The sequence below is a fragment of the Mauremys reevesii genome, linkage group 8, assembly GCF_016161935.1.
Source record: "Mauremys reevesii isolate NIE-2019 linkage group 8, ASM1616193v1, whole genome shotgun sequence".
NCBI classification, from domain to species: domain Eukaryota; kingdom Metazoa; phylum Chordata; order Testudines; family Geoemydidae; genus Mauremys; species Mauremys reevesii.
Genome location: NC_052630.1, coordinates 35,955,513 through 35,979,244, shown reverse-complemented (window position 1 = coordinate 35,979,244; position 23,732 = coordinate 35,955,513). Strand labels below are relative to the sequence as shown.

Here is a 23,732-nt window from a genome sequence, read left to right as displayed (position 1 = left end):
GGAGGCGGAGAGGAGCAAGCAGCGGGTGGGGCCTCAGGGGAAGAGGCTGAGCGGGGGCAGGGCCACGGTCCAGGCACTAGTGTCCCCGCACTTCTAGGGAGCTTCTGGCACTCGTGTGTGAGCCTCCCCAAACAGAAGACTCTCACGCCCCTATACTAGGCATGATAGGCACAGAAGCGGCCAGAGCAGGGGCCATGGGGCCACCCCTCCCCCAAGCATCCCTCTATACCCAGAACGATCCCTGGGAGGACACCCACACACACACACACACATGCTCGTATGGCACTAGATCAGTGGTTTTCAAACTTTTTCTTCTGGCGACCCAGTTGAAGAACATTGTTGATGCCCATGACCCAATCAAGCTGGGGATGAGGGGTTTGGGGTGTGGAAGGGGCTCAGGGCTGGGGCAGAGGATTGGGGTGCAGGGGTGACAGGTGGGGCCAGGGATGAGGGGTTTGGGGTACAGGAGGGGACTCTGGGTTTGGGGGGCTCAGGGCTGGGGCAGGGAGTTGGGGTGCAGGAGAGGGTCAGGGCTCTGGGCTGGGGGTGCAGGTTCTGGCATGGGGCTGGGGATGAGAGGTTTGGGGTGCAGGAAGGGGCTCTGGGTTGGGGGGATCAGGGCTGGGGCAGGAGATTGGGGCGTGGGGTTGGGGCATGGGCTTACCTCAAGCGGCTCCCAGTCAGTGGCGTAGCCGGGGGGCTAAGGCAGGCTTCCTGCCTGTCCTGGCACCGTGGACCGCACTGCGCCCTGGAAGTGGCCAGCAGCAGGTCAAGCTCCTAGGCGGAGGTGCACAAGCGACTCCGCGCACCTCTCACCCGCAGGCACTGCCCCTCCACCCGCAGCTCCCATTGACCAAGAACCGGCCAATGGGAGTGCGGAGCTGGTGATTGGGGTGGGGGCAACGTGCGGAGCCCTGTGGCCCCTCCACGTAGGAGCTGAACCTGCTGCTGGCTGCTTCCGAGGTGCAGCGCAGTCTCAGAACAGGTAGGGACTAGCCTGCCTTAGCCAGGCAGCACCGCCAATGGGACTTTTAATGGCCCAGTCGGTAATGCTGACCGGAGCCAGCATGACCCAGTGCCTTCCATTCCGCAACCCAGTACTGGGTCGTGACCCATAGTTTGGAAACCACTGCATTAGAGGACCCAGGCGGTGGCTTCCCTCCCACCCACCACGAGACCTTGGGGGAGAACTGCAGAGAGCAGCTACCGCAGCCAGAGACTCCAGCCAGCTGGGGAAGGACCCCTGGACAGTCCAAGCAAAACTTGAATTTTCTCTCTAGCCTGTACTGACTGGCTGTTTGATCCAGGCTCCCCCTCCGCCCCAGGTGGTGCAGCTACACTGGAGCCGGGGGTGTAATTTCTTGCAGATACACCGTCACTAGCGCTGATGGCTAGCACCTAAAAACAGAAGGGTAGCCAGGATGGTGTGAACAGCACAATCCTGTCCAAGACCCCTGTATGTCCTCTGGGCGGCTAGTGCCTCCTGCCGCGGCTATGCTACTGTTCTTAGTGCACTAGCTAGATCAGAGCTAGCGCTGGTGTGCCTACCCTCACTGGAAATCATTCTGCCAGCTCCAGTGTAGACACACCCACAGTCACTTCCACTCAGGTTCCCTCCACACCTGCCCCTCCTCCTCTGCCCTCTCCCCTACCCCCGCCCTTTTCTTTCCATTTAGCTTATCCCACCTATGGAAACCCACAAAACGTATAGTGGCACTAACAGGATGTTTGCCACCATCACCTCAGTCCCCCTGCTGGTGTGTTCTACCCCTTCCTGGCTTTTGGGAGCTGTTATGGGGGCTTCTGCCCCCAGGGATTGTGCTAGAGCAGTGCTTCCCAAACTGTGCCCCACAGAACATTGCTTGTGGCCTGCAGGTACAGCACATGGGGCTGTCTCCATCTCCTTGTTTCCAATGGCTTCTCTTGGTGTCCCCTGATTGGAGGTAGGGCTGGTAGCACTGCCAGGAGGTAAGGTTGCCTGACACTTCCTGTTATAAGACCTGGTTTTCAGCTGCTCTAAAGTCAGGCAAACTTTAACGGATCAGGCTGAAATGTTTCATGCCAGGCACCTGCCTCAGGCTGACAGTTGTTGGAAGGGTTCAACTAAAATGCTCCAGCCATATCAGAGAACAAAGTTGGGGGAAACGCTTTTTTTTGCCCATATTAAAAATTCTTCAAACTGTTTCCTTGAGAAGCTCTCTGCTTTGGAGCAGGGACTTGAAATGTGGCAGGAAGGGTCGCCCTGGTGTCAGAAACGTGTGTGTTTTACTGGCCACCGAAAGTTAGCCAAGTTCTGTAAGTCTTAGGAAAATCACAGTTCACACACACTCAGGAGAGGTTTCCTAGAGTCTGACACCTAAATTCTCAAAGGATTCCAACAGCACTGAGCATGCTCCATCCCCACACAGTTCATATGTGCTGACCAGATTGCACATGCTCTGTCCCCCGAGAGCGACTGAACATGTAATGCTGTCTCTCCTGTGTGCGTGGTATGCCTCCTGCTGGAGCACAGAAGAGAAGGAACCTGCCTGACTTGAATGCAGAGGAGCAGAGTGGAGGGAGGAGGGATAAGAGTAGAGGAGGGACAGGATCTCAGATCTCAGAAGTGAGCCCAACTCAGAGAACTAAAAGGACAATAAAGTAACCAGGGAAAAGGTCACAAATCAAAAGCAGCTCTGAGTTTCTAATCAGAACCTTCCCACTAGCAGATTCTCACCACAGTGAAATCCAGAAATCAAAGCAGAGCCGTACAAAACTGGCAGCTCGCTGATCCCAAACTGGGAGAAAACAGTAGGAGACCCCACATGCAGTGGAAACCCAGAGATGAGTGATTGTGCAACCAACCTGACAGAGGAGAGACTGAAAATTAGAGACATTTCTGCCCCACGCCTCCTGATTGCGAAGCCTGTCGGAGTGGCTGCCTCACTCCATCCACTAGCAAAGGACTTTCATTGAGATGTGGAGGAGGTAGAAAACTGCCTGACTGTGGGACTAAGCGAAGAGGCACCGAGAGCATCCCAGCTGTGCACCATGAGGTCATCCCTTCAGCACAAAGCCCAGCTGTGAAGAGGGCGATGCGGTCAGCGCTGCGCCAGAGTGGGCGAGGAGGCTGGCCTGTCTTCCCAGGAGACGCTCAGTAGCTCAGTGCAGAGGGAGCAAAGTAGCTGGTACCCAAGCTCATGTCACAGATGCACCCAAGGGCATGGAAATTCCTGCATCCAGAGACCACGAGAATTTGTCCCGTTGCTGAGAGCTACAATGATGGAGCTGGGCTCTTCCCAGATCCTGAGATTTCCCTGAGGCTGGCATGTGGCCATGTGGGGTTTGGGTTATTCTATAGCTCTACTGAGAAGCCAGACAAACAATAGAGTGAAGGGTTATGAAGAAAATAGCCGCGACCTCTCCCCGCTCTGGTTCGGGGGAGAAGAGGGTTTGAGTCTTTGGGAGTTTGCTGTCAGACAGGTCCTGCTATGAGTGTCTCTAGGAGTTTGGCTGGGAGGGGATGGTGCAGGGGGAGTAGGGGGTCCCTGGCTTCCATAGAATTGGGGTTGGGGAATGGACCGAGGCTGCTAATGTTCTGCTGAGCCCCTGCCTCTCATGGCCACAGCGGACAATTCTCCTCTCCCCCCTTGGAACAGGAACACCCACCCCGCAGAGAGCTGTGTTCTCCCACAAAGAGCTGGCAGGCTGCGACCAGGGAGCATGGAGGGAGTGGACCCGAAGGAAGTCCGAGTCCATGGGAGACACTGTGCAGATCAATGCAACAGGGAGAGAGAAATTAGCAGTAGCAGAAAACAAGCCCAGCACAATTCTGATCGGAGTCAGGATCTATCATTGCATTGACTCCCCCTCACACTCCCTGCTCTCAGTGCACAGGAGACCACCACTAGACTGGGGGGAAGGGCTGGAGTTCAATGTTTCCATGAGGGTCCCCGCGGGGGACAGACAGCTGAGCTCTCTGGCTGAGTTCACACCCAGGCTGAGATGCCTCCTGCATGCAGATGGGACCCTGGCACTGGAATCTGTAACACTTTAGTTACTGATATGGACTCTCCCCCTTAACTCTGACTGAGCACCCAACCTTGTATCTGGGGCCTGCAGTGAGTCCTAAAAATACATCAGGATGTGACTCATGCCAATGCAGAATGGCTCTCTGTCACCCTCTGGTGGTGACGCCACATAAGTGCTGCAGGAGCATCCTCACAAGTACAATCCTCATATCCCCTGGATATGTGCTGTGTTTGCTACACAGACATTATATAGCAAGGAGGTGTCCATGGGACAATTGCTCCAGTCACATATGGGCCACAGTGAAGGTCTCGCCCTCTAGGGACTGTGCTATTCTTGGCAGGGCTGGATACACAAAGGGGGCGGCTCTATTAATGAGGGGATGCCCTGTACTACTATCACCTTTCTGGTAATAACCCGACTCCCAGAGGATGGGGGTTTTCAGGAGTTAATCAAGAGCCCAGAGCGGCTGACTGACCCATCACTAGAGTCACAGTTGCTGGAAAGCAGGTTCATCCGAACTATTTGGTGATTCCCTGGCCCTGGCTCCTACAGTCCCCAAACTCAGGACTGGTTCACACACAGAACAAGAGCCACATTCTTCGGGGAATTCTCTGCAATCAGTATTTCACCTAACTCAGTCTAACCCATGTCAAGGTGTGGGTCTGCTCTGGAAAGTGACAGTCCCATGTGTACTGAGCCTCACTGAAACCACATCCCATTTACCTGAGTTCACACGTAAAGAGATTCTGTCCCTAACTGAGAGCCCTGCACACTCCTCCTGGGATCGGAGAGTCAAGCTGTGTTTCCTCTTTTTCATACATCGTCAGTTGTAAAAATCCTGCAGGCCAGATTCTGCCCCCCGTTATGTGCTGCCATACAGACCTACCCTCAGGGACATTTGGGCAGCCCCTTTGCCGCTGCTGGCATTGGGCAGGTGTCTGAGACCCAAAGGTAGCCTTGTACTCAGTTACCAGCTCTGCGGATGCTGCACCAGTCAGCACACAGCTCAGCTCCCTCCCCTGCAAAGGTGCTGGCCCGAAGGGCTCACACGAGTAAGAAGCTGTACTGTTTGCCACTGCGTGGGGAAGGGGTGACTGATATGCCCAGGGAGCAGCTCTGTTCGATCAGAGGGGGCCATTTGGCATTTTCTTCCATTGATATGACTGTTGATTCTCCCCATGCTTCGCTCTCGTCCACCCTTGACTCTTTTGCCCCCATCTCCCTTCACAAGGTCCCAGCCCTCCCAGCCCCCAGCCCTGGCTCACACCCAACATCCACCTTGTCCGTTTCTGCTCTCGTACCGCCGAGCATCTCTGGCAGAAATCTCGGAACAAGGCTGACTTCCTCCAGTACAGATTTGTTCTCTCCTCCTCCAGTTCTGCCGCCTTCCCAGCCAAATGCCTCCACTTCTGCACCCTGACTGACTCCCACTCCACAATCCCAGCCCCCTTGGACTCCTTCCTCAAACCCTCTCCCCCTCTTGCCTCCACTTGTCTCTCTGCACGTGCTCACTCACTTCTTCAAAGACTGACACTGGCAAAATACCTTCCCCTCTCATCTGTAATATCTGGCCTTTCCTATCCACCCACACAGCTAAATCTCTCACCCGGTCTCTAATCTTGAGTTTTGATTACTGCAACACAGGGGTGATGAAAGCTCCCTAAAAGTGGCCCCGCCCTCCCATGCCATCCCTTCTCCTGCCCTCACATGGCCTCTTCTCCCTGAGGTCCCACCCTCATGCCAGCTCTTCCCCCTGAGGTCCTGCCCCCTGCCTGCCCATTCCACCCCCGTCCCCAGGTCCCTGCTCCACTCCTTCCCGCAAGGCCCTGCCCCCACTCGTTCCTCTCTGCCCCTTTCCCCGCATCGCTCACCCTTATGGCCAGTAAAAAATGATGGGGCCTTGGCCCCCTCCCCACCATTCCAGCACCCCTGCTGCAACACCCTTTTCTCTGGCTTTGACCGATGCAACCTTGCCCTGCTCCTATTTGTTCAAAGCACTGCTGCAAAGATCATTTTTACTTTGACCATATCACCCTCCAATTTGCATCTCTGCTGGCTCCCCTTTCTCCTCCATACCCAATAGAAGATGCTAATCTTTACTTTTGAGTCCCTTCCCGGCCTATTCCCACATTCCGGCTCATCTCTCATACATCACTAAGATGCTGACCCCTCATCTCTGATCGGCCCAGGTTGCCAAACTTCATTGCCCAATGGTTACATTTTCAAACAAGCCCCTTCGTGCTTTTTCCCCTGCTGCCCCTCATGCTTGGGAGGTGCTCCCCATAAACATCTGCAAAGCCACCTCACTGTCCACCTGCAAATGCCTCTTTACATCTCTCCGTTGCTGTACTCCCTGCACAAGGCTTAACAACAGGCAGTCGGCTGGTGTGCAGAGACCACCCAGCATATCATGCTGACAGTATTGTCCGGTTGTTTCCTTATGCTCCCCGTCAGTCTGAATTCTGCCTGTAGTCTCTTGTCTCAGCCTATCAGCTCTTTGCGGCAGGGACTGTCTTTGTGTCCTGTGTCTGTACAGCACCTGGTGCCTGGTCTGTGCCTGTGGCTCCTAGGTGCTTCACAATACAAATAATAACACCAGTTCCTTTTTGGAGCGGACAAGCACAGCTGAACTGCTGCTTTCTAAGACCCGTTCCAATACACAGAGCTCTGCCCCAGCACTACTGACAGAAACATGCAGCCCCCCAGGCAAACGGAGACGCAGGGACCCTCCGAACTGGAGGCAGCCCGCTCCTACCTGTGCCAGATGAGTTACAGATGCAGCCGTAGAGGGTGACGTCATTGATCTTGTAATCCCAGTTGACGGGGAAGCTGTCCGCCAAGCTCAGCATCTTCTTCACAGCATCATAGATGAATATGAAGCTGATGAGAGCACAGAAGCCTTCCTCAGTGAAGCGGGTAAAATACTGCACCAGGTAACTCGCTTCGGTGGCCACCAAAATCAGTCCGAACAAGGCCACCCAGAGGCCAATCCAGAAGCGGAACTCCAAGTAATCCAGGCTGTAGTCTCTGGAGAAAGGATGGGCCCAAAGTGTTTCAATGAATCAGTCACACACAAGACATGACACTTACTCTAATTGCTAAGGCCATGATTTAGTCACGGGTATTTTTAGTAAAAGTCATGGACAGGTCACGGGCAACATAGAAAAATTCACGGCCCTTGACCTGTCCATGACTTGTACTAAAAATACCTGTGATTAAATCTTGGTGGGGGGGGCGCTGGGAGGCATGAGTGGGCTGCTGGGGGGGGGCGTATGGGGGAGCTGCTGCCGGGGCCACTGGAGCAGCAGCTGGTGTGGCTGTCCCCAGGGCCATTCTAGCAGCAGTGAGTGTGGCTGTCTTGGGGGCCACGTGAGCAGCTGGCCCCGGAGCCAGCTGCTTGGGCGGCCCTGGGGTCAGCCACACTGGCTCCTGCAGAAGTCATGGAGGTCATGGAAAGCCACGGAATCCGTGACTTCTGCGACCTCTGTGACAGATACGGAGCCCTACTAATCACTAATAGCAGCATGCTCTGCCTGTCTTTAGTGCCACCTGTCCAATGACCTCAGTGTGCTGGATGGAGCACACAGAATCACAAAAATGCAGGGCTGGAAAGGACCTCGAGAGGTCATCAAGTCCAGCCCCTGCGCTGAGGCGAGACCGAGGAAACCTAGACCAGCCTTCACAGATGTTTGTCCAACCTGCTTTTAAAAACCTTCAGCGATGAGGATCCCACAACCTCGCTTGGAAGCCTGTTCCAGAGCTTAACTACCCTTAGAGTTAGAAATTTTCTCCTAGAGTCTAACCTAAATCTGCCTTGCTTCAAATTAAGTCTATTACTTCTTGTCCGACCTTAAGTGGAATGGTGAACAATTGATCACATCCTCTTTAGAACAGTCCTTACCAGATTTGTAGATTGTTATCAGGGCCCCCCCAACATGGGCAGCGGATATAATAGGCCAGGGGAGGCCAGGCTCTGCCTCCCCTGGTGCTGCAGCGGACGCTGGACCCCCGGTTGTGGGGTTTTGGGGGAAGTTTTTGATTTATTATGCCCCATGCAGGTTCCGGGGTGGCTGAGGAGGCGGTATGTGCTATTCAGCTTCTTGGGTTCATCAGTAATCTCTGTGAACTCTTACTGAGTAGCAACTACCACCTCCTCAGCTGCCCCAGAACATGCATGGGGCATAGCAAAACCTTCTTTTGCACCAGAAACACTTTTCCCCTGGCGGCCTGGGGTCTGGGGAGGGGAAGAGCAGCGCAGCTGCCACTGGCCTGGGACTCCTCCAGGCAGGTGGGGGTGGGGCCTCGGGGCTTTGGCCAGTCCAGGACTCCTCCGGCCAAGGGGGGTGGCACTCAGGGCTCCTCCGGGCAGAAGTGGGAGGAACTCGGGGCTCCTCCGGGTGTGTGGGAGCAGGAGGTATGGGCCTCCGGCTGCAGGGGGGCCGAGCAGAAGGGGCAGAGCCAGGGCTAGCCTCCCCAAAGGAGGGCTCCACCCACCGCCCATGCCCCCCAAGTCTTCTTTTCTCCAAACTAAACATGCCTGGTTTTTTAACCTTTCCCCACAGGCCAGGCTTTCTAAACCTTTTGCCATTATTGTTGCTCTCCTCTAGAGTCTCTCCAGTTTGTCCCCATCTTCCCCACGGTGTGGCACCCAGAACTGGCCACCGTACCCCAGCTGAGCCCCCGCTCCCAGTGCTGAATAGAGTGGGACAATTACCTCCCACGTCTTACATCTGACACTCCTGTTAGTACCTCATGACAGCCTGTCAGGCAGCTGAGCATCATTAGCCCCCTTCTACACATTGGGAAACAAAGCCTAGAGAAGCAAACACTAACAGACGTGCCCAAGGTGATACTGTGCATTAGTAGCAAGACTGGGAATTGATCCCAGCTCTCCCCACTCCTAGGCTGTGTTTGAGTCCCCAGAGCGATTTCTAATGTCATGGCCATCACACAGAGATATGGAGCACAATTCTGAGGTCAGTGGTGGCTGAGCCAAGCTCAGCATGTCTGGGGAATCACCAATGATCTGCTGGCTCCAGCTCTCAGCTCTAGGCCTGGCCGTAAATCCTGCAGGAATCATTTCTCTTGCATGATGTTGGAACTGGGCCGTGCCGGGGTGTGAGAGATGAATCCCTGAAGCTCTTCACTGAGAGACTGACCCAGTGGCTGGAGCCAGGGGTGAGGGCTGGTCTCGCTGGGAGGCTGAAAACAAGGGGGTTCCCTGCAGGGGGTGTCAAGGCCGAATGGGGGATTAGTTCTTTTCCAGAGTAACAGCAGAAGCCCTCCCTCTCCTCTAGCACAGCAGTATCCCCAGTGGCCCAACAGATCCCTTAGGAAACCAGCCAGGCCTAAGGTGTTAAACACCTGGGATTATAAGTATCCAAAGAGCTGCAAGTCTCATTTGAAGTGGTTCAGGAAGCTCACTGGACGCAGTTACCCATTCAGGCAGGACAAGGGGACACTTTGAGACAGGCCTTTACTCACTTGCTAAAGGAGAAGAGGAGCCGTTCAAAGACTAGGACAGGGCCAGTGCTACTCAGGATGGTGAGCGGTTGTCCAGCAAAGAGGCAGAAGACAGCTCCAGCGATAGCGGTGCCCAGGAAACTCTCCAGCACTCCCTGAAACACAGGGAGAAACCCAGTGAAGCACGAGCAGTTCAGAAAGGCACAAGGTAAGAGTTCTGTGAGAGGAGACAGGTGTAACTTTACTGGGAGTTGCCAGGTGGCGCGGTTACACACAGTGCTAGTTTTGTTTGTCTGAATTAGTGAGCAGCTGGCACCTGGAGAAATGCTTGCTGTCAGGTGTGGTGCAATTTTCTTTAGATTCTCAGCACATCTTCAGTAACTTCAGCTCTGCCTAAGGAAACACGATTGGGTGGCTCCCAGTCCTCTACTCAGACTGGTGGACCACATCTCAAAATAGAGGCACCATCAGGAACTCAAGTGCTCTGAGATCTCCAAATGAAAAGCTCTAGCTAAATGCTATGTATTGGCATTACTGTACACCAACTGCCCTGTCTCCTCTGCTCTGTTATTAATATGGCAGCTGGCACCTGGTTTACTTATGATTCACTCAGCACTGGATGCAATGTCCATCAGAGCAAGAAAGACAATGACGTTGCTACAGAGGGGATGACACGTCACTGTGGCACAGGCAAAGGGGCATCACACCGGAGGCTAGCACAGACCTGCATATTATCGGTAGCGTCTCCCAGCATGCCACCAAAAGTAATTGCATTGGTAACAGTCGCCAGGTAGATATAGAGAATAGCTGAAAAGCACTGGATGTTCAGGGCGTCATAGAAGTCACTCCAGTACCAAGGGGCCTTCCTCCGGATGTCCTTTACCAGCCCTCCAAATAACCTGCAGACAAACATGGAAACAAGGAGATTCATGACAGAGAGCAGGAATCCTCCACACCAATCACTCTATACTGTACGAGCAAGATCCCCTGGTTAGCCAAGGCTGACCTGAGAGAGTTCTGCAGGAAGAATCCTAGAACAGAGCTATTTTCTCTCCCGAACAACAGGTTCAAGGAAGCTACCAAACCCAATGCTACCATGCCCCCTAGTGGCTGGCCCACTTGAGGGCCTATTTGAAAGCAGATATTGACTCCTTTTGATGTATTGACCAGAGAGAAATGTCAGAGATGGGCTAAGCCCGAGCCCCGCTGAGTCCCAGGGTCAGGTCTGAATCTGCAGCTGTACCAGGCAGATGTGAACACTGGGTCCCAGTCCCCGACACCCTGGAATCTGGGAGGTTCAGATTCAGGTCCAGATTTTGAAATGCCAAGTTCCAGACTGTTCAATTTGCACCAGTTCTGGTGCGCACCAGATCTCAAGGTTGGAGACAGAAATTGGAACCAGGGGTTTGGTTCAGGCCTATCTCTGTTGACCAGTGGTCAATATTTTCCTTGGGGACTACAAGAAAATCTTGGCAAACCCTGTCAGTGCCATTTCTTTCTTATTTGTCACCGAGTTGCTCTTCGAGACCCCCGTCAGCACCAGGACCCATTTTGCGAGACACTGTATGAATGTGAGGTTGGCCCCTGCCCTCCAGAATTTAGAGACTCGTTTACTGAAATGAAGTCAGGAGATACCTGGCTCTATATCTTCTGAATATCCCCAGGAACTGAACCCTGGTCTTTTATTAGCCTGTCTGGAGCAGCCCCAAGATGAGACACTGGCTAGGAATGTAATCTGGGTCTCTGATGTGCTGCTAGGAGAATCTCCACCCCAGGGTCTGGAAAACAAGAGATCAGGGCCAGAAACCCAACTCAGGTGTCTCCTGCGGTTCTCCAGAGGCCTCAGTGGCTACCAATCTGGCAGTGAGAAACCAGGCCCAGGAATAAACCTGTGTCTACTATGTGCCAGTGCAGAGCACTAACTACGGGGCCCCTAGCTCCAGGCCAAACTGAGCCCTGGTGTAAGCGGGCACCAGTCCACTGACTCAGGAGAACTGCACCTACTTATGCCAGGGCTGACTCTAGCTGGCTTTCTTTAAGGCAAATGTCAGTAGCCTCCCCAGGCGGACAGTTACCTTCCTGTTCTCTGCAGCTCCTCGCTGACAGGCTGGTGCCCATGGGTATGTCTGTCGTCAGCTGCAGACACATTCCCGTTGCAATGAGATTTCCATTCCCGGAGGTGCATGGAGATCCTGAGACAACAAGAGAAACTCAAGTGGGCGGGTGTCAGCCCAGAACCATCCTCATTAATGAAACCCAGCCTAGTTCCTCGGGCAATTTTTGGTATTGAAATCTCAACCCCACTGCTCTCGGGGAGTCTCAGTACAGCTGATGCTGCCACTTCCATCCCTAGAGGCAGCTGCATCTCAGCGGTCCAGATACACTGGAGAGGAAATACACAGAAATGGGAGGTAGTAGCAGGACACTAGTTTTATCGTTGAGTGGAGTGAAGGGTCTAGAGGCCAGGTGGTGGCCATGCAGAGCACTTAAGTTTTAAACCACGACTTGGAATAATTTGCAGCAATGCAGACAGCCTTTCCTGCTGAGAACACCCTGCCGCTCCTGCTGGACAGTGAGAGAACTCTGCAGAGCTTAACCACGGGGATGAGAGACAGGGACTGAGGGGTGGAGGAAGGGGGCACCTCAGTTAACTGGCTCCCACCCCATTCAGGGCTGGAAAGATGGTGAACTGATCTCAAATTGACTCAACCTGGGTGACCTGTGTTGGTCACCCTGGGAGCTCTGCCTGACACATGAGCCAATGCAGAACATGGCGTGTCAGTGCCATGTGCTGCTAGTGACCTGCCCCACCTGGAAGGTGTGTTTCACCTGCACAAGGTGAAAGTTAGCCCCATGGAGAGTGCATTGGAGGAATCACACGTGCAGGCAATAAAGGGCAGGCCACTTGTGAGGGCCATAATGTCCTGCCCAACTTTGGATGGACGAAGGCACTTAGAGCCATTGCTGTTGTCTGAGGCTACCAGAGCATGCCCCAATGGTGAGGACTGCATTGGCAAAGGGTGGACATTCACCCCAACAGATGGCGCAGGCAGAGCCCCCTAAGGCCCTCACATCCACACTCTGGACTGCCCTTCAGTCAGTTTTCTCCCTTGTCAGCCCTGTCACCTTGGATCCCTTGGGGCAGCTAAGGTTACATCTACACTGCACACCATATGCAGCAGCAAGTAGGGCATGTGTAGCTACACACTGCAGTGAAAATCAGGCTGAGTCCACACAGTAGTTTACAGTTACATGGGTCAGTGAAAGGCTCTGACAGGGGGAGGCAGCGGGGAACAGCTCAGCAGCAGGGAGCTGCTGAAGCCTTTCCCCACTGACTCTCCCTGCCATGGCTTTTACCCTATGCTAGAGCCTTTCACTGCAGCAGGGAAAGGCTCTGACAGCTCCCTGGGGCGCGGAATGGCCATGGCAGTGGGGAGGCAGCTGCGGGACACTCCACTGTCAGTGTGAAGCTCCCAGTCTCTGATTGCTGCTGCTCTTAACGCTCTGCATAGTGTCAGCAGAGCTGGGGCTGAATCTGAATGCCCTACACCAGGGGGAGAGACGGGGGATTTCAGAGCCAGAGCTCAGCTTTGTGTCTCAGGCCCCGCTCTGCTCTTTAGTAAAAGAGCCCCAGAAAGCTGCTGGGTTCTCCCCCTCCGGTACCTCTTGTGAGGAGAGGGCAGGCACTTTGGCGGAGGGATTCGGGTGGTCGGGTCCCATTTGCCTGGAGGCAGCACAGTCAGCTCATCCAGAAACTCATCAATCCCTGCAATGAGGTCTTCTCTGTCCTGAGCCTGACAGGCAACTCGCTGGAAGAGCTGGAGGGAAATGCAGTTACATTATCCGGTGAATCCCTGTGCACGACCACTGGCTGAGATGAACGCTAAATGCTCCAGCCCGGCACAGGGAGCTGCTAGGACTGATTACAGGTTTCTGCTGATGCTAGATGGGGTAAGGACCCTTCCCACCCTATGTGCCCTCTGTGCTAAGCCAGCCTCCCTGCACTGGGATTTTCAAATGGGGCTTCCAAAGGAACCTGAGTGAGTTCCATGCCCAGCTCCCATTGCATTTCCCTGGGATTCAAACTCCTAACTCCCTTAGTCTCTGAAAAGCACAGCCTTAATATCCTCGCCATTGAATCCTTGGGAAGGGCGAAGGAGAACAGTGGGCTGATCCAGTGCTGACCCGTTTCTCCATCCTTCCAGCTTGGGACCTATAGAAGAGGATCAGAAGGTTGGCAGTGGGGTGAGAACGAGCTCCCACTGGCTTTGCCTGTGAAGGCCGGCTCCCCAGCTTTCCCCAGAGATAGTGCCAACATCTAATATTGATACTCCATGCAGCTGCTAGATCTCTCACCCACAGCACCGTCTCCGACACATGGGCTCACCTCATCCGTCAGTACCGTGGCCACGGCCCTTCCAATCTCATGATAGGCTTTCACTTTGGCTCTGGGGCCCAGGAGGATAAAAAGAAACCTAGGGAGAGCACAGAAACAGTGAGAAATGCCCCCACTTCTGGAGTGAGCTCTCCTAGGGCCAGGGCCCAGTGTGTCTGAGGGCCAAGGACACACCACCTCTTTGAATTGGCTGAAAGAGGTCGGTCATCCAGGGACAGAGGTATAGCTGGTATCGGAAGGCTTGGAGAGATCGGGGTAAACGTGTTGCCCTTTGCCTCAGTCTTACCATGACCAATCAGTGGGACTTTCAAACATGCCCCGCCCCCATCTCAGTCACTTAATGATAAAACTCCTGGTGAAGTTGCTGGCAGCAGCTGGCTGTTGACTTCCAGCGCTGCAGGATTTTGCAAATCACGCTCAGCAGGTGTGAGGTAAAGATGCCCTAGAGTGAGGCACCGAGATTCGATGCTGTTGAGCGCGGTGGGTTTGTCACTAGATCGGTCTCTTCATCTAGGCGTTTACACTGCACCCATTCCCATACTGTCTCCATGCCGAGATCCCCCACCTAGCACATCCTGCACCCCACATCCCCTTTTAGCAGGCAGGGCCCCTCTGCTGACTGCATGCAGTCAGGCTCTCCATCACAGCAGTTGGGAGGTGGGACAGAGCAAGTGTTTGTCCTGGGAGAGCATATAGATGGCTGGGAGATCCCAGAGTCCAGGCAGCAGGTTGGCTTGTCGTGTACTGGTGCCAAAGCCCCTGCAGTGTGGGGCTCGGCTGTGATAAAGCAGCAGAAATTCTGGGAAACAGGCAGATCCTTCATTCGGACTAGTCATTCGCAGTGAGATGGACACAGAGAATTGGGATGAAGGGGCGTTTGCTTTGCTTTGATTTTATTTTCTTGGATTGGCAGGGGGCAGGCACTGTGATGGCAGAAATGCCACTAAGCACTTATGCCCAGGTCTCCCTGAGTTAGTCACTTCTCAGGACCACAGACCCAGTGCCTGCAGGGTCCCAGGTAGGGAAACAAGTCAGCACCGAGGAGAACTCTGAGAACCCAACCAATGTATCTCGTACCAAGTTATACCTAACAGATCAGCACCTGCTACTCTCTGAGCATCTCTGAGCTGGTAGGAGCATCTGCAAGGAGCTCTGTCCCTGGGAAATTCAGGGGAGGCTTGATGCATGGTTTCTGGGGAACTCCTAAGCACTTAGTTAGCAAAGTCTCATTCCATATCACCAACCCTCAGTCCCACTCTGTGCTCCCAAGCACAGAAGTGACTATATGATGCTGGAAGGAACTGATGAGACAGGAAAAGGAAGAAGAGGCTCCAGTGCAGTGATCTCTGGTGATGGTTACCTGCTGGGGAATGCAACCTCCGTCAAGGCCCCGAGTCCCACGGCCTCCTGCAGTCGGATGAAGGCAATAAATGGCTTCTCTAGGAAGTCCACTTCACCCACAAGAATGTTGGACACTTCAGCCTCGGCTGGGATCTTCTTCTGGAATTGGTTTTTTAGCTGAAATGAAACAGAGCCTCAGTCCAAGACGGGCCAAGCATGCGTTAGTCCCAGATTGCTGTTCAGCAGCCAAGGTCTATTTCAAGGACATTCAGTGCTGGTGGAAGGTGTCTGACTGAGTCCTGAAGGCTGAACTATTTCAGGGGAGAAGGGAATCATTATGCATCCAAACCACAACTCCTCCGAGGCCCTGTGGCATCACCTCCAAAGCAACATATTTCAGCTTGCAGTTTTTCACCAAAAAGTCATAATTTTCCATCCAGCTCTACTAATGACCCTGTGTTCTCTGCCCAGAGCTGGCCTGCCATACCTGCTCCTTGAGGGGTGCTTCTGAAATCTCAGCTCCTGGATCCGACCGGTTACGAGCTTTGTCTGCAATGCAAAGAGAGACACACTAAAATCAGGAGCTGCGGAGGGACGTATAATGCTGCTTTGAGTGGCTTTAACATCAAAGCCAGCATGTGCCCATTGGTTAGAATTGCTCCTGTAAGTGCTCTCTAGCAGGAGGAAATCCACAGACGTTGACATTTACTTTTCAATCAGCAAATGCACTTATTGCTCATAGAGACGAGGAAGTAATAGCGCCTGCTTCGTTCAGTGGCCAGGAAGTGCTGGGTAACGGAGCCTTTTGTGGATCTGCCAATGGACCTGAATCCTGACCTGTTGTACCCCCTGGAACTGCTCACCTGGCCCCCCCATTCAGCTCTGCTTTTGCACCTCACCCCCAGCTATTCTATTCCTAGAAACCTCACTCAGCTCCACAGTACCCCAACCCCTCATGCTAGTTCTAGCCCCTACCAGGCCCTGCTAATGCACCTCCCCGTCTGCTATTCCAGGCCTAGAAACACCACCTAGCTCTGCATCCCCTCCCTGGCTTTTCCACCGTGGGCCCTTCCTTGGCTCTGCAAATGCCTTGGCCTGACCTTCAGCCTCCCGTGCTCTTCCAGGCCTGAACCTCCCAATGAGAAGGCTGCCAGCCAGGCAGTCTGGCTTGTGCTAGGTTGTGCTGTGGATTTGTGACATCCTCAGACAGCCTCGAACAAGTCCCTGGGAGTCGCCGTTTGGCAGCCTGTCCTCAGGCAGAGAGGTGCTCCCTGCGTCTCTCCTCTTCCCTTTTCAGAAGATTCATGCTGGACGATATTAACCCAGGTGTTTTATAAGCCCAGGGTCCTGTCCTGTTGCAGCCTGGAGCTAGGGACTGCATGATCTAGCTACACAGGGAAAAGGGAAAGTGAGGGTGATAGCCCAGACAACACTCACCCCTGCAGCAGGCAGCACCCAGCTCAGCCACTCTCCTCAGCTGGGACATGGTGGTGTGGTGCTGGGGGGTGCGGAGCAGCACAGACACGAGCTTCTTTCTCACCTCCGGCCTCAGGGCGTGAGCATCGATCTGCGTGGCAATCACCTTCTCTTGAACACAAAACAAAAGCATCAAAGCATTGCTAGCTTCAGCCACATGCAGGCTGCGTCTACGCTCTGGAGCCTGGACTAGCACAGCGATGTCATTGGCACAGCCCCGGAGCACAGGCGCAGCCCATGCTGACAGAAGGGGTTTTCCGTCGGTGCCGAGATGTCACCACCTTGAAGCATGGTAGCTACGTTGCAGGAAGCAGTCTTCCATCGCCATAGTGGGGTCTGCACTGGGGGCTGGTGAGCACAGTGGTGTCAGGCAACTCCCCCTCTGGACAATAATCCTCAATGCTTGGCCTGGCCTGTCTACTGAAACGGAAAGCTCTTTGGAGCAGGGCCTGTTCCTTACAATGTGCAATGGGGCTCTGATCTCCAGTGCTGCTGCAGTGCAAATCCAAATAAAGCCAGGGATGCACCTTGCTAGCAGGTGTCAGTGCTTTCATTAAAGGTGCTCCCAGGAGCCCGACCTGTGGCCAGGGAAGGGTACGGCCCAGGGAGGTGACCTTCCCACATTATCCACCTACCCACTATTTGCTTCAAACTGTGGGCATCTAAATCCAGCAGGACCGTCCCTTTCTTGATGCATGTCCTTAGCTCGAATAGACTGTGTAAGGAAAGGGCTGTGATGTGGGGTTTGCTCCATCGCTCTCCTCCATCTTCCACCTTCTCCTCAAACTTAATCCACCTGTGAAAAGAGAAGACAGAAGGCCGTCAGCGGAGCTGCCCGGGTTCGAAGCGATAGAAACGCCCAGGGCTGAGCCAGACGCGTCTGCACACGAGCACAGCGGGATTCCCAGAGTGGGAGTGCGTGGCTCTGTCGGGGTAGGGTGCAGGAAGAAGAGCTGTCAGCTATGGGGTCCCATTCACACAACTCACACGCGGGAAATGACCAAAGAGATTATTCTGCAAGACCAATTGAAGCAGCCATCAGAGCCCCGAGAGGCCAGCATGGAGGGGCAGGGCACCAAGTCATCAGAGGCTGAGTCACACACAGGTCTTTCCTGGGGGCGGGATGGCTCGGGGGTCGATAATGGCAGGGCCTCAGGAGAGAAGCCAAGGACTGGCTGGGCCATGGGCACTGAACTAGCCTCATACCAAAAGGGAAGTGCCTCCAGGTCAGAGCAGAGACGCTGCTTGTACTGTGGAGAGAGCAGAGCTGGCTCCAGGGCTGTTAGCCAGGCACCTCTCCACAGCGCTGAACTTAGCTTTTCTCTTGTAAACACAGGTATTATCTGTCCCTTCTTCAGCAGGACAGGACGGCACAGTGCCCTCTAAGTGCCCTTTGGGGGAGTCCCAGCATGCCTGCTGGGAACGTCATGCAATGCCCACGCATGCTGCCAGATTCCAAACATTCAAACTCCGACAGCACACAGAGGCTTCCTTTGTATTAAGGCCAATCTGGAAAGCTGCTCTGACAAATGCCGGCTTAGGCTGCAAAATGAGAACAGCGTGACAGTGATCTGCAGAGGGAACAGTGCCAAGTCATTCCCCTGAAGTCACAGGCCCTGACCTCCCTTAATGCACAGTGCAGGGGGCCCTGGAGACGGTGTATCCAGCAGAGGAAAGCCCTGAGCTGTTCTGAGAGCCTGGTCCAGCCCGGGACTCAGGTATAAGGTGAACTTCTCCAGATGAGCGCGGCAGCATCTACCAGGCTTTGGGGATCCTCTCATTGGTTTTGGAATGTAGAAAAACCTGCAGCCCTATAATCTCCTGAGCCACGTGTTCCAGGCTGCAGGCACTGAGGAGGATCAGTCCAGCAGCAGCAGTTTTGTACCCTCAGGAAAGAGATCCCCCACTCTTGAGGCACTGGTCCAAGTTTACCAGACTAAGGCCCAGATTCAGAGATGAGTCTCCGATGGGGCAGCGTACCCCTTCCCCCACCCCTTCAATAAGTACATGACTTCAGTTCAGCCTCCTTCTGGACTCCCTCAGACATCCCCCAGATACTCACAGATCCCCTCTGAACTTGGTCCCTGGAAGTTAAGGGATCCATGCTGATGACAATCCAGGAGTTCAGTTATCTCTGCACTGATGACTTGCAGATCTGTCCCTCCGCCACTAAACTGTCTCCTTCCCTCCACCCACCTCAGCCTGTGGCTCTGACATCTCCTCCTGGATGTTTGGTCATCACCTGAACTGAGCTCCTTCCCTTCTCTCCCCTCCCAAACACACTCCTTCCCTCCTTCTCTGTCCCTGCCAGTCTCACACCCCCACACCTCCCCATCACTCTGGCCCACAATCTCACGGCTATTTGCGACTCCTTCCTTTCCTCGCCCCACTCATCAGGGCCATTTCCAAATCCTGCCACTTCTTCCTCCTCAGCATCAAAGCCAGATCTCTCCTTCCCATCCTCACTGCGGCATCCTTCCGGCTGGTCTCCCACGCATCACCCCTTTCAATCCGCACAACATGCTGCCACTAAACTCCTCTTCCTGGCCTGTCAGTCTGATGGCGAAACTGCCCTTTTCAGGAGCTGTCCTAGCACCTGACCCTTGCATTGTTTCCAGCGAGGGATGACAGACACGGGTATGTGCCAGTGACAGCCCAGTTGGTAGTAAAGCGTCTGTCAGACCCATTTGTTTAAATGAGCCATCTCCCCCTAACAACAGCAAAAACAGGAACTGTGCCTTTGCAGCTCATTGTATGGGTCCTGTGTGTTTTGTTCTGCAGGATATTTTACTTTTTCCTTGGCTACCGCCACCCCTGAACAATAGCTGATCGCACCACCCTCAGTGTTAGTCACCCATTTGGTATTTTTTGCGTCACCACGAAAACACTCGTTCCAGTGGGCTTCAGGCTTAGCTTGCATGTGACACACCGGCATAATCCCATCAGTGGCTTTTCGAAACTGGGACCCGGAGAATGACCCAAACCACACAGACAAAGGTTGCTCAATGGATTTGAAAGGCAACAAATATAAAGTGAAGGCAGAAAGGGAAAGAGAAGGCAATACATTGCTCGACAATGTACAGACTCCAGAATTGCTGCCTCTCAACATGGCTGGGACAAGTGGCCTTTTCAGTTTCAAATAACTGCATGTTGACTGAGTCATTTGAAACTGTGTTGATGGAGGCCCTGTGAGGAACAACCTGCACATTGGTCCTCAGAGGATGGACTAGATGGAATCCAACATCTCTGATTTCAAGCTAGGATACCCAGGAGAAATCCTCATGTGTCAGGGTGGAAGCATATTTCCAGCTGGGGCCAGGAAGAATTCTCTCCTCCCGGCAGTGAGATAGTATTTCACCACTAGGAGTATCACGGCTATTTTAGATCTTTGTCTGTAACCCCCTGCATTGATCTCCAGCAGCAGCAGCAGCAGCAGACTAGACTTCCTGGGGCATTGCTCTGCTCTGCTTTGCCAAACCGTATGTTCCTAGATTGGACTGGTGGTCTGCAAAGTGCTGGCCTGTCCCCAGCCCACGAAGGACACACGCCCACAACTAGAGTCTCTTTCCAGGCAGCTTTATTTCCCAGCATAGGCAAAGCACCAAGATGGTTCCTCAGCCTGCCCTGGGCTACAGCTCCCTTCACCTCTCTCAGTCCCTCCCTCCTGCTCCAGGGCCTCCTGCAGGCCTCTTGCTCTTTTCCCTGATCGCTGCCTCCCTGCAGGCCCTCTTTCTACAACAGGTTTCCACTGCCTCCCCTCCCACCGAATACCTTCCTCCTCCTCCTCCTCCTCCTGCTGCTGCCCCTTCCTCCCTGACAGCCTGGGGCTACCACTCTCCCTCAGCCACCCTGATTAATGGACAGGGCAGGCTGGCCTCGTGCCCTTAAAGGGGCAGACCACCCTGTTACGTGGTCTCCGATGCGCTTCCCTCTGGGCTAGCTCTTGCACCTGAGTGCTTACCTGGCTGTCTGCTTCCACTGCAGGCCGTCAGGGGTGCTGAACAGCTCATTGAGCTGTATGAACAGCACCGGGCAGCTTGCTTCCTTTCCCTCCTCCTTCTGCAGCAGGAAGCCAACTCGCCCAGCAGCTGAGGAGACGCTGGAGGTGAAGATGCTTCGGCCAACTGCCTGGCAGATAACCACGGAGTTTCTGCTCTGAGGCCCATCTGGGCCTGCCGGGTTGGTGCTGCCCTGAGCCTCTGGAACAGCATCTGCCTCCACGTAAGCGAGAACATCCTCATTCACCTGCACTTTCATTGTGTCAGGTCCCTGCTGCCTCAAATGCCACTGACCGTCCCTGGACAACTCCCTCGCCAGCGCCCTGGGTTCCCTCCACACCCCAGGCTGGGCAGTAACTCAGGCGATCCTAGGCATTTTGCCTTTATAAAAGCCCTGAGCCTGTTTAGGCCGGACACAGCCCAACACCTGGGAGCCCAGCCCCAAACAGCATTATCAAAATAAGGAGGCCAGTTTTGCAAGCACCAGCCCCGGCTGGCTCCTGCCGCCCCATGCTGCATGAAAAACACTTGTTTACCATCATACCGTACTGGAAATCGTACCTGCTGCGGACGTGCTGCAGTCTGAGGTGGGGGGATCAAGGCATCGACAGCCTGACAGGGGAGCCTTTCCCGAGGGGGGAGAGGTTAGGACCCTGAAGGAGTCAGGCTCAGCAGACATCTCCAATTACCCAAAATCCCTTGAACCGAACCCTGTTGGGAATGAAACTCCTAATATAACCCCCCCCCAACTTCTTTTGTCTCCCTTCTCTTACCTCTTCCCCTTCCTTCTTTCCTTCCAGTCCCTTCGCTAGTCCACATCACCTACTGGGTGCATGGCTGGCACGCTGCAGTGCAGGGCTGGGACTCTCTGAGCGGCTAGCCCCGGCTGGAGGAGAGGTCACAGCAGAGGACAGGCAGCCTGCCGCAGCCCCAGTATGAGGGACCTGTTTGAAATCCATTTCCTGCCACCCTGTGGAGCCCAAACAATGATCTATGAGCAGCAGTGCCACCCGCTTTCGCCCCTTAGTCCCTCCGGTGCCGAGAAACTGGTGGGTGCCTGGCTCTCTGCTGGCATTGTTATTCGTTTGTCTATTGTCCTCTAATGTTCAGTGTCTGCGGCAGGGAGTTCACCATCCAAAACCCATCACCAGCGTCACACACCAGAGACACAGGCACTAAGCGGCAGCTTTACCGTCTCCTCCCTCTTCCTATGCTCCCCAGTCAGTACACATAGACACTGCCTTTGTGACCCCCCCAGCTGGATTTTTACCCCCCCACCAGGGGAGGCCAAAGCACAGCTCCCCACAGAGGTCACCCTGCTCTGCCCCCCATCTTCAGACTCAGCCAGAGGCCATAGAGCAGCTAGGGTGATTCCCGTCTCGGACAGAGGGAATCCAGGCCAGTGGACCATGTGGTGTGTGTGGAGGGGATGATCGGGACCCCCACGGGGTGCTGGAATTCCCTGCAGTGCTCCGGTTGCCCCCTCCCCATTTTTATCTGGCATCGCTGTCACCCACACCTAGAGACCCCCCCAAATACGTGCTATGTGATAGTTATTTGTGTGATGTGAGCAGCTCCATGGTAGTAACTGGCATGAAACCCGTAACCCATTTCACACAGGCCACCCCCTCACCTGCTAATGCTTTCCAGTCGCTACCATCCTGAGGTGGATCCAAGAGCTGAAAGGCTCCATATCCTTCTACCCGTCCCCTGAGTCATCTAGCTGCCAACCCTCCCACCCCACCCCACCTAGTTTATTTTGTGAAAGGCAGGGGAGGGTGTTTTCCATGCACAACGCACAGGTGTTCACTTCCTCTATGAATGGCTTTTATTTGAAATTAAAGAAAATCAGACCAAACGCCCAAGCTCCCTGAGAGCCCATTGTGTGACTCCTCTGTGACATGCTGCATCAGGTGTGCCTAACAAAGTGGCTGCTGCTCCAGGGACCAGGCGAACTCTTGGCATTTAAAGGTGCAATGCAGAGAAAACAAAATGACAACAGGTCCAAAGCTACCTGCGTTGCACAGACTTCAATCCTAGTCCAGCAAGGATTTACTTCTGACCGGTACTTAATTTGTAATGAAAGAGTGGCTGGGCTCAAGCAATTTTTTTATTTTCATAACTGACCTGGCAAGCACAGAGGTGCCGGGGCTCAGCCTTGGCAAGCCCTGGCACAAATTAAGCTCTGTTGCTGACAATGCCAAAGTGGCCATTCCAGGATCACATTTCACACTGACTGAGCCCAGCAGCTTCCCAGAAGCACCCAGAGAAGATGCCTGATTTCCAGGGACTGCTCAGGGCAGCAGCAGTAACTGGAGAGGGCATATCTCTGAGCAAACGAAAACGGAACCATGGAGGAAGCCAGAGGCTTGCCAGGATGCAGAACTGTCAACTCATGGGTACGAGCGTGCTGAACCCCTCCTTGCTCTTTGCTAGTGAATGCTGATGCAAACACCTGAGCAGCATTACGAAATGCTACATCAGTTACTAAAGCTCAGGCGGTGATGCCAGACATGTGAGCAGAGCTGTGCACGGTAAACACCAGGAGGCCAGCATGCACTAGATCCTGCTGGTGCAACTTGGGGCATGTCGGCCTCTGCTATTGTGACAAAGCAGGAGAGTGGCTTTCAGGGCATTGTGAAATAGCGATGAGTCCCTACACCTGGCATGCACATCAGTGCTGATACTCCATAGATCTGTGCCTAGCATTGTGAACTCCTGCCTGGTAGACTGCTCCTACACAACTGCCATTCTGCCAAGCCCTGGCACAAATTAAACACTGTCCACATTCCACAGTGGGTTAGAAGCACAATTGGGCATCTGGCCCAGCTACCCAAAGAGCTCAGGAATCTGTGATCTAGCAGCCTTGTTCGTCTCGGAGAGAGGGACCCCAAGGCTGAGATCAGAAACAGGCCTCTCTCTCCATGCTCACATCTGACCTAATCTTCAAAACCCCCATGAAACTAACGAGCCGAGTTCTTGCCTCCACCCTGATCCCTTTGCCTGCCTGCTGCAGTACTGTCCACCTCACCACCCTTCAGCTGGGT

The 23,732-nt window shown here is 54.1% G+C and overlaps 1 protein-coding gene across 1 annotated transcript in view; it reads right to left on the bottom strand.

The window, feature by feature from the left end:
- SLC4A9 (solute carrier family 4 member 9) overlaps positions 1-20,944 on the bottom strand; it is a 52,470-nt gene extending 31,526 nt beyond the window's left edge. The window contains exons 1-11 of the mRNA XM_039484609.1: positions 20,649-20,944; positions 17,323-17,483; positions 16,649-16,798; positions 15,699-15,760; positions 15,231-15,388; positions 13,862-13,949; positions 13,138-13,292; positions 11,550-11,666; positions 10,199-10,373; positions 9,496-9,629; positions 6,767-7,038 (exon numbers count right to left, since the gene is read on the bottom strand). Coding sequence (XP_039340543.1) covers positions 6,767-7,038; positions 9,496-9,629; positions 10,199-10,373; positions 11,550-11,666; positions 13,138-13,292; positions 13,862-13,949; positions 15,231-15,388; positions 15,699-15,760; positions 16,649-16,798; positions 17,323-17,483; positions 20,649-20,944 — 1,768 coding nt within the window. The remainder of the gene's footprint in view (positions 1-6,766; positions 7,039-9,495; positions 9,630-10,198; positions 10,374-11,549; positions 11,667-13,137; positions 13,293-13,861; positions 13,950-15,230; positions 15,389-15,698; positions 15,761-16,648; positions 16,799-17,322; positions 17,484-20,648) is intronic.
- Positions 20,945-23,732: the final 2,788 nt, after the last annotated feature.